At 45.1% G+C, this 15,411-nt stretch overlaps 1 protein-coding gene across 11 annotated transcripts in view; it reads left to right on the forward strand.

The window, feature by feature from the left end:
* CEP131 (centrosomal protein 131) overlaps positions 1-7,790 on the forward strand; it is a 31,676-nt gene extending 23,886 nt beyond the window's left edge. For 5 of the 11 annotated variants that reach the window (XM_081903535.1, XM_081903525.1, XM_081903530.1 and 2 more), the window contains 8 exons: positions 37-246; positions 718-835; positions 2,150-2,224; positions 2,317-2,459; positions 3,649-3,826; positions 4,158-4,354; positions 5,587-5,647; positions 7,453-7,790. In XM_081903535.1, the coding sequence (XP_081759661.1) occupies positions 37-246; positions 718-835; positions 2,150-2,224; positions 2,317-2,459; positions 3,649-3,826; positions 4,158-4,354; positions 5,587-5,647; positions 7,453-7,527 (1,057 nt within the window). In that variant the 3' untranslated portion in view covers positions 7,528-7,790. The remainder of the gene's footprint in view (positions 1-36; positions 247-717; positions 836-2,149; positions 2,225-2,316; positions 2,460-3,648; positions 3,827-4,157; positions 4,355-5,586; positions 5,648-7,452) is intronic. The other 6 variants (XM_081903532.1, XM_081903534.1, XM_081903533.1 and 3 more) reach the window with 2 other exon arrangements.
* Positions 7,791-15,411: the final 7,621 nt, after the last annotated feature.

Below are 15,411 nucleotides of genomic sequence, written 5' to 3' on the forward strand. Positions count from 1 at the left end.
AAAAGGGACTATGTGTCATCTTACATTTTCTCCCAGCATAGGAAATCATTGCTCCCTCTGCTTCCCCCTAAACCTCAGGCCAAACCAAGGATACAGCACCCTTGGTAAGACCCTCTCTGAAAGAGTCCCTCCACACAGGTATGAGAAACAATTGGAGCAGGAGGAACAGGCTCTGCAGCAACAGAGGCGCCGACTGTACAATGAGGTGGCCGAGGAGAAAGAAAGGCTCAACCAGCAGGCGGCCAGGTGAGAGAAGTAGGTACTGGCTTCAAAGCTGCTGGATATGTAGAGCAGGTTTGTCTGTGCAGTGCAGAGTGCATAGAAAGAACCCACCAAGTACTGGAATTCCGCAAGGTAACAAACACCAAGTCCCAGAGTGTATTGTTTTCATCATAGACATCTCATACTAAGTTACCAGATGAGATTGGAGCAGCTTGTTCCACTTCCAGGGGGAAACTTTAGCTCTCAGGAAGATTTGCAGATGTGGCTTCCTCTCTTGCTGTGTACTGCAAGATGCTTGAAACACTGTGGTGAGTGCTCTCCCCATGCCACCCTGGGTCAGTTCTCTAAATTGCCTTTCCTGGGAGAGTGACTAAGAACAGACTGAGGCTCCAGTTTCCCCCATTTCTCCAGAGAGGTGAGGTCCAGCTTGTCCCTGGATTGTCTTGCCAAGCCGGGTAAGCTGTCAGTTCCATGGTATTGATCTGTGCTCCCCAGGCAGAGGACTGAGTTGGAGGACCTGCGGCGGCAGCTGGAAGAGAACAGCTCTGTTGTTACCAAAGCTTTGAAGGAGGAATACAAGAAAGGGAAGGAGGAGCAGGAGCGACGCCATCAGGTCGGTGTATACAACCCTGGGGATTTCTGCACTGCTGGGCCATATACGCTCTCGTTTATCGGTAGATGACAATTTTTGCTTTATATGATTCCACTGGTTCCTGAAGTTGAAAATGTAGTTTTAACTGCATCTTGATTTCCTGTTGGCCCTCCCCCTCCCTAAACATGTATCCTGTTACGTAGATCAGCTCTGTCCCATGGACTTACCTGCACTTCCCCTGTTGGACTGGGGCAGCTTTCTACAGGGAGGCATGGCACAATACAGGACAGGAGTGGGCAGAAGGCAGATCTGGTACATTTGTTGCGCATCAGTAAGAGTTTCTGACTCCAGATAGTTTAACAAAGAATGGTTCAAGAGCAGCAACAGCAAAATGACCCTAAATTAGGGTACTGAAATGAAAGCAGCTAACTGTTGTGGGAAAGGACTTTGAGCTCAGTTTATGGGCTCAGAAAGTGCTCAAAGCCACCCTGGTCTTTAGACATACCCCTGTGTCTTTTGAATATGGCTCTGATTGATTGATCTTGGAGTTCTAGTAAAAAAACAAAAAAACCACAGCAGATCAAACAAGCCTGAAATCTTCCCTCCCCTGCTATACAGGGCTGGAGTGAGCTAGCTCTTCTCAAGCTGTAGCTTATCAGGGAAGTGCATAAGTTTGTCTAGAATGGGCCACCAGAAAACCCTTATTTCCCATTATTCAGCACTTGCCACTTGGATTTTGATGGTGTGGTTGAGGGTTGGCAGACAAATTGTGTCAGTGACCTCAGTTTTTTGACCTGTTTCATTGCAGGACTAGAATGGAATCCCAATCTGCTCCCAGTTCTCTTTCTGTTTGATGAGTGGGGTGCAGTTTGGAAGGTGAGACCACATACACAGACAGGCAAAGAGCCTGGCAAGCTAGTAGTAAGCATGGCCATGGCCTCTATGTCTCTGTGAGGAATGTGGACGTATAAAACCGAAGGCTGAGGTTGGAGACAGACAGTAGTTTTGAAAACAGCCTCTGTCCTGCCACCTTTGTTTTCCTGTGGCCAGAGGCGGCTCTGGGGGAACGCAACCGATGTGGTTGCACCGGGTGTGGAGCACTCTTGCAAAGCAGAAAGCTCCATCCTTTCAATCTTTGGAGTGGTGTAGATGAAAATAATAATTTCAATCCTCTTTGAGCATCCATTTGGTAAACACACATGCTCTTTTGATTTGGAAATCTTGGACCAGGATTAATATATTGCAGATTGGAAGGGGAAGAGATTGAGGGGTCAGCCCCTCTCTCTCCTTTGTCCCTGATCCCCGCCTCACTGTGCTCTTTCCTCCTTCCTCAAGGCAGAGGTGCAGGCCTTGAAGGTGCAGCTGGAGATGGAGAAGCAGGCCTGGGAGGCCAACTACCTAAAGAAGGAGGTAATGTTGTAGTTCCCCTTTTAAGCTGCCCTCTCGCTTTACCTTGGTTGCCCAGATTAAACTTTACCTGAGCTCTCTTGTATTGCCTCCAGGAGGCCTGGCTGCTCACTCGGGAGCGAGAGCTGAGGGAAGAAGTGCGGAAGGAGAGGGACAAGGAGATTGAACTGGTCATTCAGAGGCTAGAAGCTGACATGTCCTCTGCTAAGGAAGAGTGTGAGAGAGCCACGGAGAACAGGTAAATCAGTTATGTATGAAGGTCAAAAATAATTGCATTCCCATTGTTCCCTAAATGGCCTTCTGCATTTTGGCTCAAGCTTTTTATAAGCTGGGTTCTCAGTGTGGACCTTGTGCAGGGTTGTTGTTGTTATTAAAATTTCTATACTGCCCTTCATCTGAGGATCACAGGGCAGTTTGCTACACACACACACACACACACACACACACACACACACACACACCATAGTAATGAACAAAAGCAATAACCCCTCCACACATAGTTTAAAAGACCATAGATTGTTTAATTAGCCACAGGCCTGGGAAAAGAGGAATGTTTTTGCCTGGCTCCTCAAGAAATGTAATGAAAGCTCCAGGAGAGCATTCGGCAAGTTGGGACCCACCACAGAAAAGGCCCAGTCTTGTGTTTCCACCCTCTGGTCCTTGCATGAAGGAAGCACACAAAGAAGGACCTCAGGTGATGATTGCAAGGTCTGGGTTGGTTCATATGTGGAGATGTGGTCCTCGAGGTATTGTGACCCTCAACCACACAAGCAAGTAGTTGGCCTAGTCAGGTGGTGTGTATCTGCATATTTTACACACTTGTTTTGCTTTCCTTGAATCACCGGCCATTTGAAGCAACAGGTAATAATCCTGACTTTACAGGTGGGATTGCTGGTATTCCTTTGTGACTAGGTCCTTGAACCCACATATTTGCTACCTTGCCTTTTTTATTTTTCTCATAGCTCCAGGTATTCATTAGAACTGGTGCATGTTATAGATAGCCCACAGTGCCTTTATCAGTCATTGAAGGCACTTACCTCTGTATTTTTGGAAGCTGAAAGCCAGAACGAACTTCCTCAGGACTGGCTTGCCTTTACACACAAACACACTTTGTTCAGAGTGCCAGAAGATCAGAACACTTCATTTGTGCTTTGGCAAATTTGTAAAGCAATGCTGCAGGATATGAGCTCCAAACCAATTCTACCCTTCCACCAATATTTTGTGACTTCTAGACCTCAGTAATTTTCAGCCCTCTCAAGTGGCCCCAGTGGGCAGAAAGCTTGAGAACCCTTCTCTACAGTCACCTCATTCATAAAAATGGTCTTAAGAGCTGTATTATGCCTCAAAGGCCTCCTGATAAAACGGGGGGGGGGGGGTCTGCTCCAGCTTGAGCAGGCAGTCAGGAGCTCTTCCCATTCTCTATTCAGAATAAAGAGATTGCGGGACAAATATGAAGCAGAGCTGCAAGAAATGGAACACTCAGAACGTAAACTCCAAGAGCGCTGCAACGAGATGAAGGGACGGCTCTCAGAGGCAGAAGGCGAGATTTTTCACCTGCGAGGTCTTCTGCGGCAGAAGGAACAGGAGACAGAGGATATCCGAAAGGTGGGTGTATCACAGAGAAGGCAAGTGGTGACATCCTAGTAAGCTTTTTCTGCTCAGACAGGTTCCTCTCCAAATCCAGGGGAGAAAGGGAAGGTAGGGAGGAATCCCAGAGACCCAGATGCGATGAGTATGGGAGAGGTGTGTGGGTTCTTGTATTTGGATAAGGTTTAAGGACCTGCAAATTCTGCTGGTGTAAACTGCAGAATAAAGAATTAGACAGACCTTGGATGGCAGCTTGAGCATTGCCTTCTCTCTGACTTTATCTCTTGCATATCTGGAAAGTGACATCAATATGTCACATACTCTTCCCCCTCTCTGCTTGCTGTAACAGGTAGCGGATCAGCTAAGTCAGGAGCGCAGCAGCCTCTCTGAGGTCATCCGGCAGGAATTTGCAGATCGGCTGGTGAGCACAGAGGAGGAGAACAAGCGGCTCAAGACAGAAATGGCTGAGCTTCGTGCCCGGCAACGCTTGGAACTGGACAGAGTGAGGAGGGACAAAGAGGAGGAGCTGGAAGAAGTGCATAAAAGGTGAGGATTGATCTCACTTGCTGTAGATGAGTTCAGGTCTGACCTAGAACAATGCTGCAGCAAGCAACCTGGGCTGGCATATCCCAAATGACGCTTGCGGTTGTCTTTTCCACCCATGCACGCCCAAGGCAGAAGCTCTTGTCTGTTTTAGTGTGGCAGCCCTGCCAAGGTGCAAAACTGTCAAGTGTCATGTGACAGGGCTGTATAGCTAATCAGGGAGCTAACATTCTATGCCTAGATAACCGCAGTTCTGCACCACAACAAGCTGAATTGTGACCTGTATAATCTTATGCAAGTTGGCACCAATAAGCTGATGACGTATTTTGCATCTGAAAGTCATGAGGAGGGAAGGTTAGAGACCTGTGCTTGGTTCTGAGGTCTTGCTGTCCCTGACTACTGAAAAAACCTATATTGTGTCCCACCACTTCTTCTGAGACTTTCAGTAGCACAAATTTCTCTTCACTATCTCAAGTCAGCACTGATCTGTCCCTTGTAGCTTTGGTTCGTCCCTTGGACCTAGACTGCATGTGAATGCAATAGGTTGAGTTGCTTGTCTTTTTTGCTTGAAGATTTACTACCGTTAATCTGGATCTTCAAGATCTTAGACAGCAGAGTAAGCAAAATGATCTATTTTTGCAGCACTAACCAGTAGTTTCAAATGTCACCTGTCCCATATTTTATTTATTCCTTAGATTTATATACTGCCTTTCATCATATGATCTCAGGGTGGTTCTTCATTTGTTGCTGTCTCTAAAAAGAAACCTGCACCCCAGTCATTTTTCAGACATTTGTATAATCTCTTACTGCTATTCTGAGAGCAGAAAGACCCATGTATAACTGGATCTATTTTTAACACACACACACACACACACACACACACACACACACACACACACCCAGCATCACATTTTGCCTAAAGAAACCCCAGCCTTTTTGCAGGGTGCCCAGTCACATGTACAGAGACTGCATGTTTGGAGTTACTACATGTTTTAAACAGTCTACTTAAATCTGTCTTCATTTGGGGGCACCATTCACCACTGAATGTTGGGAAAGGGCTTATATCGCCATGTGAGATCTTCTAGAGAAGCCAAAGTGAGGAGGCAGGTATTGTCCTTGGAGAAGCAGGAACATCTTCCTCTTCTTCCCCAGCTTCCAACATGACAGCAGAACATCAAGGGTACCATAAGTGTATGACCCTGGGTCTCAGTCTCCTTTCGCTTTCTTCTCTGTAGAGTGAAGACAGCAATTGTGAAGAAAGAGGAAGCAGTGAACAGCCTTCGAAAACTACATGAGGTGAGAGCTGCAAACCTGCTTATCCTTGTCACCATTGATGCAGAGAATAAGACAAAGTGAGGAAAACGATGATGGTTTTAATTCATGGGATCCAAGGGCGCAGGTGGAGATTGTGACATGGCAGAGCTAGCCCTGGGCTCATTAGGGGAAGAGACATTGAAGGCACTGGCTGGCTGCCGAGTCACAGTTTCCAAAAGAATTATGAAATGCTCGTGGCACCAACTCCACCTTGAAAGAAACTACTGAGGAGAAGCCAAAGCCCTATAAAATAAATTAATCCTCTGACTTCTGCAGGCAGTAAGAAAGATCAAGAGCAAACCAAAGGTAGCTGGCTAGCGATACCGAGAGTGGAATTCAGTCTTGCCGCTCCACTTGTATAATGGCTTTTGATCCAGTGGATGCCTGAAAACTTGAGGGGTGGGGTATTTCCCATTGGAGCTCTTCAAAATTCTGTTCTAGAGGCTTTTCTAGACCCTCCAGAACAGAGCAGAAGATGGCATGTGTGGGGTAAAAGGAGAGTTGGAGAAAATTTCCTTCCCTCCTCTCACATTAGTAGAGATGTCTTCTAGAACAAAAGCTGTTCCATATGAGCAATGACAGCATTGGATTGTAGCCTGTGTTTCGTTTTGTTATTTTTCCTGCTAATGCTGTTAATTTTGTAATGTTCAAGGGAATAAGATGAATAAAGCTATTTGAATTTGTAATTTTGGTATTATCTGGTTAATGTTCAATCCAGCATGATTGTAGCCATCCGCCACAGAGGAGCTGCTCCACTGCAAGACTTGAGCAGCAAATTAGTTTAGAAGAAGAATGGGGAAAAGTATTATTCCATCCAGCGTGCAATTTAATTGAATGTGTGAACTCTTTGCTAGGAAATATTAACCAAAACAACAATTGCTGTGGGTTGATAATAAAAAGCAGTATTAACATTTATTTATTTTTTAATTTTGAAGGATCAATTGGATCAATATGACAGTGCACATATGTTTGCACAAAGTTCCAGAAATCCATAAATAAAACACTTCAGTAAACTGGTCATTGATTTTTCCCAAGATAGAATAAAACTTTCTCAATTCTCTTTGATTTTCATGTGGCTAGTTAGTTTCTGCATGTTAATGCAGTTTCAAGATCCCCGTTTTTTAATTGCTAACTCCTTATCACATTTTCACCAACACCTTTGTACTTGTTAAGAGATTATTAATGGTTTTTTTAAAAGTCGGTTTAATTAATTAAATTAATTAATCAGCATGTTTTTTATTAGATTAGTTCCCATAATTTGTTTAATGATATTTAACATTTTCCTCCATGTCTCCAGGATTTTAGGACAACTTTGCCATGGATATCTCTAATTACTTGTTTCTATACATCCTCTCCAACATATATTAGAATCCATTTCCTAAATGTGATAAATCCTGACTGTGATTAGATTAACATCTACTACACAATCTTGTAAGACATTCCTCCTTTTGCAATGCCACATGGAGCTTATGCTCACCCTTTTTAACCACTTCTGTCCCATCATTCCAAATCATTTCCCTGCAATTTAACTTGTAACTATTTCCTGTTCTCCGCCCTCCCACACACATTAAATTCAACAATAAAAGTGAGACCTTGAACAATTTTTACCTTGCTGTTTTAAAAGCGATTCCTTAACGATCAGAATAATTTTGATTTGCGTTCATTTTATTAGCTTCTGTTAACTTCTGCGATTACATCCTTGCATTGCAAATTCTTCTGTTTTCCTCTTACATCCTTTCACCGCTATACATATTTCTCCCCTGAACTGAATTATCTTCTCTTTTCAGGCAGCCGTGAAGAGGGCAGACCACCTAGAGGCCCTTTTGGAGCAACAGCGTAAGCAGCTGCTAGCAGCCAAGTAGCGGCTGCACTGGTACGAACAGCCCTGCAAGGACAGAGCCAGTGATCACGAACAGCAACAGAAATGTGCCTGTCGTGGCCCACAAGAGACACATACAACGAACACTAATCTGTATGTGGGTTGGGGAGGGCTCCCCTCTCCCCCTTTTTAAGAAAAAATATTTTTTTTAACCTGTTTCTTTACTTGTGCCTGAGATATGACCTCTGGGTGGTATCCCAGTTCTTGCCAATGTATTTTAAGAGTAAATCCAGCTGATTTGTAAGATGTCTGCCTAGCAGTGATTTTTACCCCTCTCTGTTCTCTGCTAAAGCTAGTCTTGCCTGCTTAGGAGACCCCCTGTTGGTTGCATTCTTGGCCCTGCATTACTCACCATTGGTAACACGGGAAGCTGCCTTATATACAAAGTTAGACCACTAGTTCATCTAGTCCAGTATTGTCTGCACCAGTGTCGGACTGGTAGGGCAGGGGGCACAACAGTAGGTTGAGCCAGAGCCAACGACAGCCAAACCCAACTAATTCTAATGTTGCCCCCATCATCCTCCCTGCTGAGTTCTACAAGGGACAACGCTGAGTCTAAGGAGGAGTCAGCTGACCTGTTTGCCACCATCTGAACTGGTTGTAAAGTAGGAAGACACACAGGCAGGTGGGAGGTAGCTGAGAGCATTTTCCCTCTCACTTTCCCTTCACCACACATTACTCAAAGCATTCTTTAAAACAGCCAGTTCCCCCTCTTTTCAGTGTCCCTCCTTTCTTTCTGTACTCAAAATTCTCCCTCTTCTACTCTGCAGCCGCCACATGTGAGAAAGATAAACATATGGGGGGCCTTCAAATATTCCACAGTTCCTTCAGATCATGTATTTCACCCCTGGTACCACGAGTTGAGTTCAACTGGAAGCTCCAGATTTGATGTAGTAATTTAGAACAGGTGTTTTATTAACGAGCAAACACCCATATATGTACAACACCTGTAATCTGAACTTAACCTTCTCTTAACTGAGCAAACCTGGCAGGCTTTCTCTGAAGGTTTCATACATCTTAAAGATTTAGTAACATACGCCATCCCAAAAAGGTTTGCAGATTAAGAGAGAGGAGGAGTCATGAAGATGGTTATCTCTGCGCAAGGGCGAGTTGAAAAAAGAGGAGGAGGTAGGAAAAGAGGGGTTGATATGAAAATGGGTTGCAAAAAAAGGAGGGAGTAGAAGGCACCTGAATGGGGATGAAGATTAAAGCAGGGGCATGAAAGGGTCTGTAAAACAGGAAGGGAGGGTGGCTTGGCTTTCTAACTGGGCGGAAGGTTAAAAAGGGTCTTTAGCAGTTGCAATGGGTGGGAGGAGGAAGTTGCAGGAGGTTACCATGGAAGTGGTTTGTGCGTGTGTGGCGGGTTACACACAAGGGTGGGGAAGTAGACGAACATGGGTGCAAAACTGGGCTGCATGACAGAGGAGAGAAGTAGATTCAGACATGGGGTTTGGGAAGGTGAAAAGCAAGTTTTGTAGTTGCATGTGATGGGGAGGGGAACCTTGGGCTTAAGCCGGGGGGATTGATGAGTGAAGCGAGCAGGGGCACAGCCCCTAGCTATTAATAAGTATTTATACGAGTCCTATTGCAATTGCCTAAACCATTTCACTTCTATTATTTCCTTAACACAGCAGATTAGTTTTACTTAATCTAAAGGCGCACAACTGTTAATTCTGGAAAAGTAGCTGTGTTGCCTGCAGCAGCAGAGCGCTGTGGTCCAGCAATAGCACTCTGGGGACTTTGTTAAAAGCAAATGTCTCTTCACCAGTTGTTAGTTACCTTTTGCCCTTTATTACTTCTCCAGAGGTTTTTTTATTGCTGGTGGGTGTGAAGCATAACACATTTGTAACTTGGTGGGCAGTGGCATCTGTGTTGTAAAAATCCATCTGCCCAGTCTAAAATTTTCCTTGGTTTCTGGAGTGTACATGCCTGTAAAGAGAATTTGGCTGGTTCTGAGCCTGTGTCTGAGACCATTGCAGATCTGCTGCCCTTTCACAGAGTCTTCCTTGCTATTGCCTACCAGATACACCTGTGATCAGGCCTAGGCTTAAGTCCTAACAATACCTGAAGCCACTTGCTGTCTGAATTATCATGTGCTACGTGCAGGTCACAAAGTGCTGTGTTTCAGCGAAGGTGTATCTTGCGGTGAATTGTCTTTGGCAGAAGCAAACACACTTGGTTTTTTTATTATTATTCCCAAAGTCCATTTTATGTGGGTACCTGGAATTCAATTTATCTTTTTGCATTGTTCAAATAGCTTCAAGTAAAACCTAACCTGGTACAAAAAGTATTGATAATGCACAGTCAAGCTGACGCTTGCTCAATCCTCATGACTGTGCCCTGCTTTTACATCTTATCTTTTCCTATTCTCCCTAATGTTTGCATTAATATGGGAATGAATGAAAGATAACTTGTGAAGTCACAGGAAGATCATTGAAAGCAGACCTGTCACCCCTTTCCGTGGCCCCCGCTTTTGTTATTTGCAGCTAGCCTGGCTAAAGCCATAATACAAAATTGGATTTTTCTCCAGCTCCCAATGTCTTTGTTTGGAAAGGAGGGTAAAAGGCTTTCCTGCAGAAACATTCGAAACACACCTGTCCCATATAAGCTTGTTTACCCCGTGTGTTGTTCTATTTGCATATAGAGTGAGCCTCCTAGAGGATTTGGGTGGCTTGGGAATGTGTGCCACTCGGGTGCTAACACTGCAAAGGACTCGAGATCCTAAGCACCCGTGTATCCCAAGTAAGTTCCTTTTGAAATCTGTAGGCTTCCTGTTAAATTACTGAACTGTAATTGTGTCAGATCGGTAACTGTGTTGTGCGTTCCTTCTGCTAACCACAGCAGGTGACGTAAAAGGGAGTGGAAGGGAGGGAGAGAGGAGTGGCCTCACTTTAAGCTCGTGTTCCAACTGTGGACAGCAGGCAGCTCCCAACAGACTGGGCCTTGTAGCCACAGATCAAGCAGAAGAACATATATAGGAATCTGCCTGTTATCAGATCAGATCATCGGTCCATCTAGCTCAGTACTGACTGGCAGTGGCTCTCCAAGATTTCAGGCAGGGTTTTTTTCCCCAACCCTACCTGGAAATCCCAGAGATCAGATGGGATCCTAGGCAAAACAGATGCTCTTCCTCCACTGAGTTACAGCTCTGACACTAGACTTTGTCAGAGAAGGAAAACTAATGCACATTCCTCCTGCTTTCAGTTTGGGAGGGAAAAATAGGAGCAGATGGAGTTACTTATAAAGTGCATTTGTGACAGAGGTATCCTGCATATGTCCAAATAACTGAATACTGGTTTTTAAAATTAAAAATACTGCTTTCCGTTACATGGGGATGTTCTACACATGTTCAGAAGACCACTGATAATTTTCTGCTTAGGAAAAAAATGTCGTAATACTTTCAGAGACGCTGGGCTCAAGGTCCCATCCTTTTGGAGAGCAAAAAAATTGGTCCTATTAAACTCTGTTCTGCTGTTTGATGGGTCTTGTCACCCAAGTTGTTTAGTCGTTTAGTCGTGTCTGACTCTTCGTGACCCCATGGACCAGAGCACGCCAGGCACCTCTGTCCTCCACTGCCTCACCCAAGTGCTTTGTGCAAATGGCTGCCCTTTGTGTTTGCACTTTGCTCACCCACTATGCTTGGAAACTCCTCAGAGAAGCACCTCTACGTCTGCATCCTGGTGTGGCGTATGGCAGGGCCAGTCACGGTGTTAATCACAGCTCCAGCTCTGCATGAACACCCAGGCTTTTAAGTATTTAATCATGTGAAATCCAGTGTGGGAAAGCATTTCTAGAAAGAGCTCTTGTTTCAAATGAGGAGTAGGAGGGATTTATTCTCTTTGCAAACGGGCCTCAGAATGCTGCTCTGCCCAGATTCAGTAGGAAATAATCACCTCCTTTCTCCCACTCTGCACAAGACTGTTTATCTTCTTGCTTGCTATCCATGGTTGTAAGAAATGTCAGCATGGTTACTGATGGTGGAATTCAGTACTGCCAGTCCCAGTCCCCTTTCAAGTCACTTTCTAGGAAGATGTTTAAAATCCACATAAATGAGGTGCAAATAACCTCACTATGATAGTCTGTAATCTGTTGCGTTGTCATTACCAAATCCAGAATGGAGGTAGTTGATCCTGGTAAGGTGCAACTGGCTGGAATATGCAAGATAACTTGGGACAGTTACATGCCCAGATCCAATAGTCTGCCCTTGAACGAAAGTGTTTATTTACGTGAATCTGCAATAGCAGTGACTGTATTTAGTAGTAAAATTTACTGCATTCGGCTGGGCTTCCTCATGCAAATATGCCCTTTCTGCTTTGTCAGAAATTCCCTGGGTGATACAACCTAACCTTGTGTAATTTAGCTTAGACAAGTCCCATGAAGTTTAGTGGGACTTCAAATAATTATGCACAGGACTGCAGGCATAAGGTTTTCCTGAAAGAAGCCTGATTACTGTAATTTATTTGCATTGTTGATGAAATTCAGCGATCAAACAGTGTTCAGGGCTGTTATCTGTTCTAATTATGCAAAGCTTGGAAGCACTAACATGAATAATCCTGGTTTCTCACTTGCTGTGTGTGTGTGCATTTATAAACTGCATACACATGCATGTTCTTGTGATTACATTAACCTGACTTTGCATTCAATAGATGGTCTCTTTTAGGGCCACTATTAGGTAATAGTTCCAAAATGTTTGCTCATAGCAGGCATAAAGGTAAAGGTAAAGGGGCTCCTGACCATTAGGTCCAGTCGTGACCGACTCTGGGGTTGCGGAACTCATCTCACTTTATTGGCGTACAGCTTCCGGGTCATGTGGCTAGCATGACTAAGCCGCTTCTGGCGAACCAGAGCAGCGCACGGAAACGCCGTTTACCTTCCCGCTGGAGCGGTACCTATTTATCTACTAGCACTGGCGTGCTTTCGAACTGCTAGGTTGGCAGGAGCAGGGACCGAGCAACGGGAGCTCACCCTGTCACGGGGATTTGAACCACCGACCTTCTGATTGGCAAGCCCTAGGCTCTGTGGTTTAACCCATAGCGCCACCCGCGTCCCTCATAGCAGGCATAGTAACTGCTAATTCTAGATGTCAAAGGGCGGTGTTCAAAATTCATCCCTGACTGCATCCTGAGTTCAAGGATTAGTTGTTCCACAAAACTGTGAGGCCACACTGCCCATTCCTGCTCTTTGGAAGAGGTGTCCCTGCATGCATGTACCTATACGAAGCTGGTATGCTGTCGCTCAGAAAGTAATCCTTGATCTTCTACCACTTCCAGAGACAACAATACCAAACTACCATCTTACCCAGGTTACCTTCATGTGTTGGTCATGTTACCCTTTTTGCATGAATCCGTGCTGCGTTACTCTAGTGCAGGGGTAGGTAAACTAAGGCCCAGGGGCCGGATCTGGCCCAATCGCCTTCTCAATCCGGCCCGTGGACGGTCCAGGAATCAGCATGTTTTTACATGAGTAGAATGTGTCTTTTTATTTAAAATGCCTCTCTGGGTTATTTGTGGGGCCTGCCTGGTGATTTTACATGAGTAGAATGTGTGCTTTTATTTAAAATGCATCTCTGAGTTATTTGTGGGACATAGAAATTCGTTCATTCCCCCCCCCCCAAAAAAAAATATAGTCCAGCCCACCATAAGGTCTGAGGGATGGTGGACTGGCCCACGGCTGAAAAAGGTTGCTGACCCCTGCTCTAGTGCAAAGATGGAAAACCTGTGGTGGCCCTTTAGAAGTTGTTGGACTCTAATTCACATCATCCTCAGTCAGCATGGCTGGTCCACTTGCTGGCTTCAGGGTACTTTTGAATTTGCGGGGATGAACCTTACAAACCAGAACTCTGGCAACTAGTAAAAGCACCGTACACACTATTCAGTAGGAATGTGTAGAAAGGTGGGGAGTGCTGCCATTTTGTGCAGGCATTTACCCTTGTACTAATCCTCTGATTCTCTCTGTGCAATGTTTCATCTTTGCAGTTAGCTAATTTCTAGGCCAATGCCCCTTTCAGACACAAATAATACAGCTGCATTATATAACTGATTATGCAGGGTTTATCTTGGAGAGTGGCCCAAGCCCTACAGTTGCAATGGAGCTTGAGAGAAGGCTAGCATTAGTAACCAGCAGGAACATTATATGTCTGAGCTTTGCAATATTTTCTAATGCGATTTAGAGCCGTAGCTTGACATCAGATTCAGGTCAAAACATTACTGTTTATTGAATTCTGACATCTTGGCATCTTCTGAATTCAGATGCATTATTCAAAGTGATGGTTCTTAATGAAATGTTTGCTATTTTCAATCGTCTTTATGGTAGCACATTTCCATGGCAACAAACAATGTATATGTGAAGCTTCAGATGGCTGGAAGCAAGAGGGCTGCTCCAGCGAAGTTGTCATTTCTAGTAAATTCCAGAAGACAGATTTGCTCTGTCCAGTGTTTCTCTTGCTAAGGTTATAAGCTCCACGAGGAGAGACAAATAGATTTCTCAGACCCCTTGAAACATCCCTATGAGAGCATAGCACTTTCTCTGTCATGTCCATCCTTTCTTGTAACCAGTTAGCATGATTATTCTCTTACACCACCCCACAAATCCTTTAACATGGATGTTGTATGCTGCAGTGGAAATCAACCATGGCCTTTTGAATCCTCTCAAGACCAAAGCTGAAGTTACATGGCCATTGCCCTTTGTGTAGATTTCCCAGATATGAATAGGAATTAAGGACTCCAGTCCGTGAATGAGAATTCACAGGGACTTGTCACCATGCTAAAAAAACACACACTCCAAAACAACCCTCTGAAAAAGTTCAACTTGTGGTGACTTTGCCACCCAATACTTTTTGCTACCTGAGGCAAAGGGCAACATGGCGCCCCCCCCCCATACCATGTACAGAAGCTGACTGGGCTGGCACCTGAATTTTATTTCAGTACTAGCGGTAGGAAAGTGTTCTCTGCAGGGTAGTTATGGAGAAACCTGGCAAACTATGTGGCATGCACAGCTCTGTCCCCACAACCAAAGCATACAACCAGGCACCTGCCACTTGAGCTGTATTGCCTCACTGCCAAATGGCAAGGCTGGCCCTGCTTTGCCGACAATCATGTGATTTTCACCTTTGGAGGATGTGTTAAAAGCCAGCTGTAGCACAGGTGCCACCAGATGGCACTATTCTCTTAACCTCAAAAAGCTGAGCTGTGCTGGATAGAGGAGGCTTCAAGTGCACATGGGCAATCTGTCTCTTGTCCATTCGCCTTTTCTTTTTTCTCCAAAGCAAGCCGATTTCTATCATCTTTACTTCAGCTTGCTAAGAGCCTGTAGGCAGAAAAGAGGAATCCCTGCCTAAGTTGACAGAGCAGAACCTTCTCATCCAGAACCAGCCTCTCTCAGGCCATGTGCTAAAAACCAGCCCTCTTCTGAGCACATGACTGTTGAGATGCACTCTGGTGAAGTAGGGGCACTCTTTGGCTCTGCCACCACTGCTCTGCCATCCTCGGATCCTTCCCAGCAGCCAGGGAGCATCTCCTGCGGTATGAACCCTGTAAGGCAGAACTTTCCGAACTGTGTGCCGTGACAAACTGGGACCGAGCAACGGGAGCTCACCCCGTTGCGGGGATTCGAACCGCCGACCTTCTGATCGGCAAGCCCTAGGCTCTGTGGTTTAGACCACAGTGCCACCTGCGTCCCTGCAGCTGTGGTAGGCACTGCTCAAAGTTAAGGAGCATGAAAATCAAATTCTTTAGGGCCAGACTCAATATGAAGTTAAATGTGTCCTTATATCTAACGTGCAGCTTAAAGGCATGTTCGTTGTGGAGGGTCTGGGTGCGTTGTGATAATCAATGACATCAGAGCAAGCAGGGAGAGTGAATGCAACACA

Source organism: Podarcis melisellensis, assembly GCF_964234715.1.
Source record: "Podarcis melisellensis genome assembly, chromosome: 2".
Lineage (NCBI taxonomy): Eukaryota > Metazoa > Chordata > Lepidosauria > Squamata > Lacertidae > Podarcis > Podarcis melisellensis.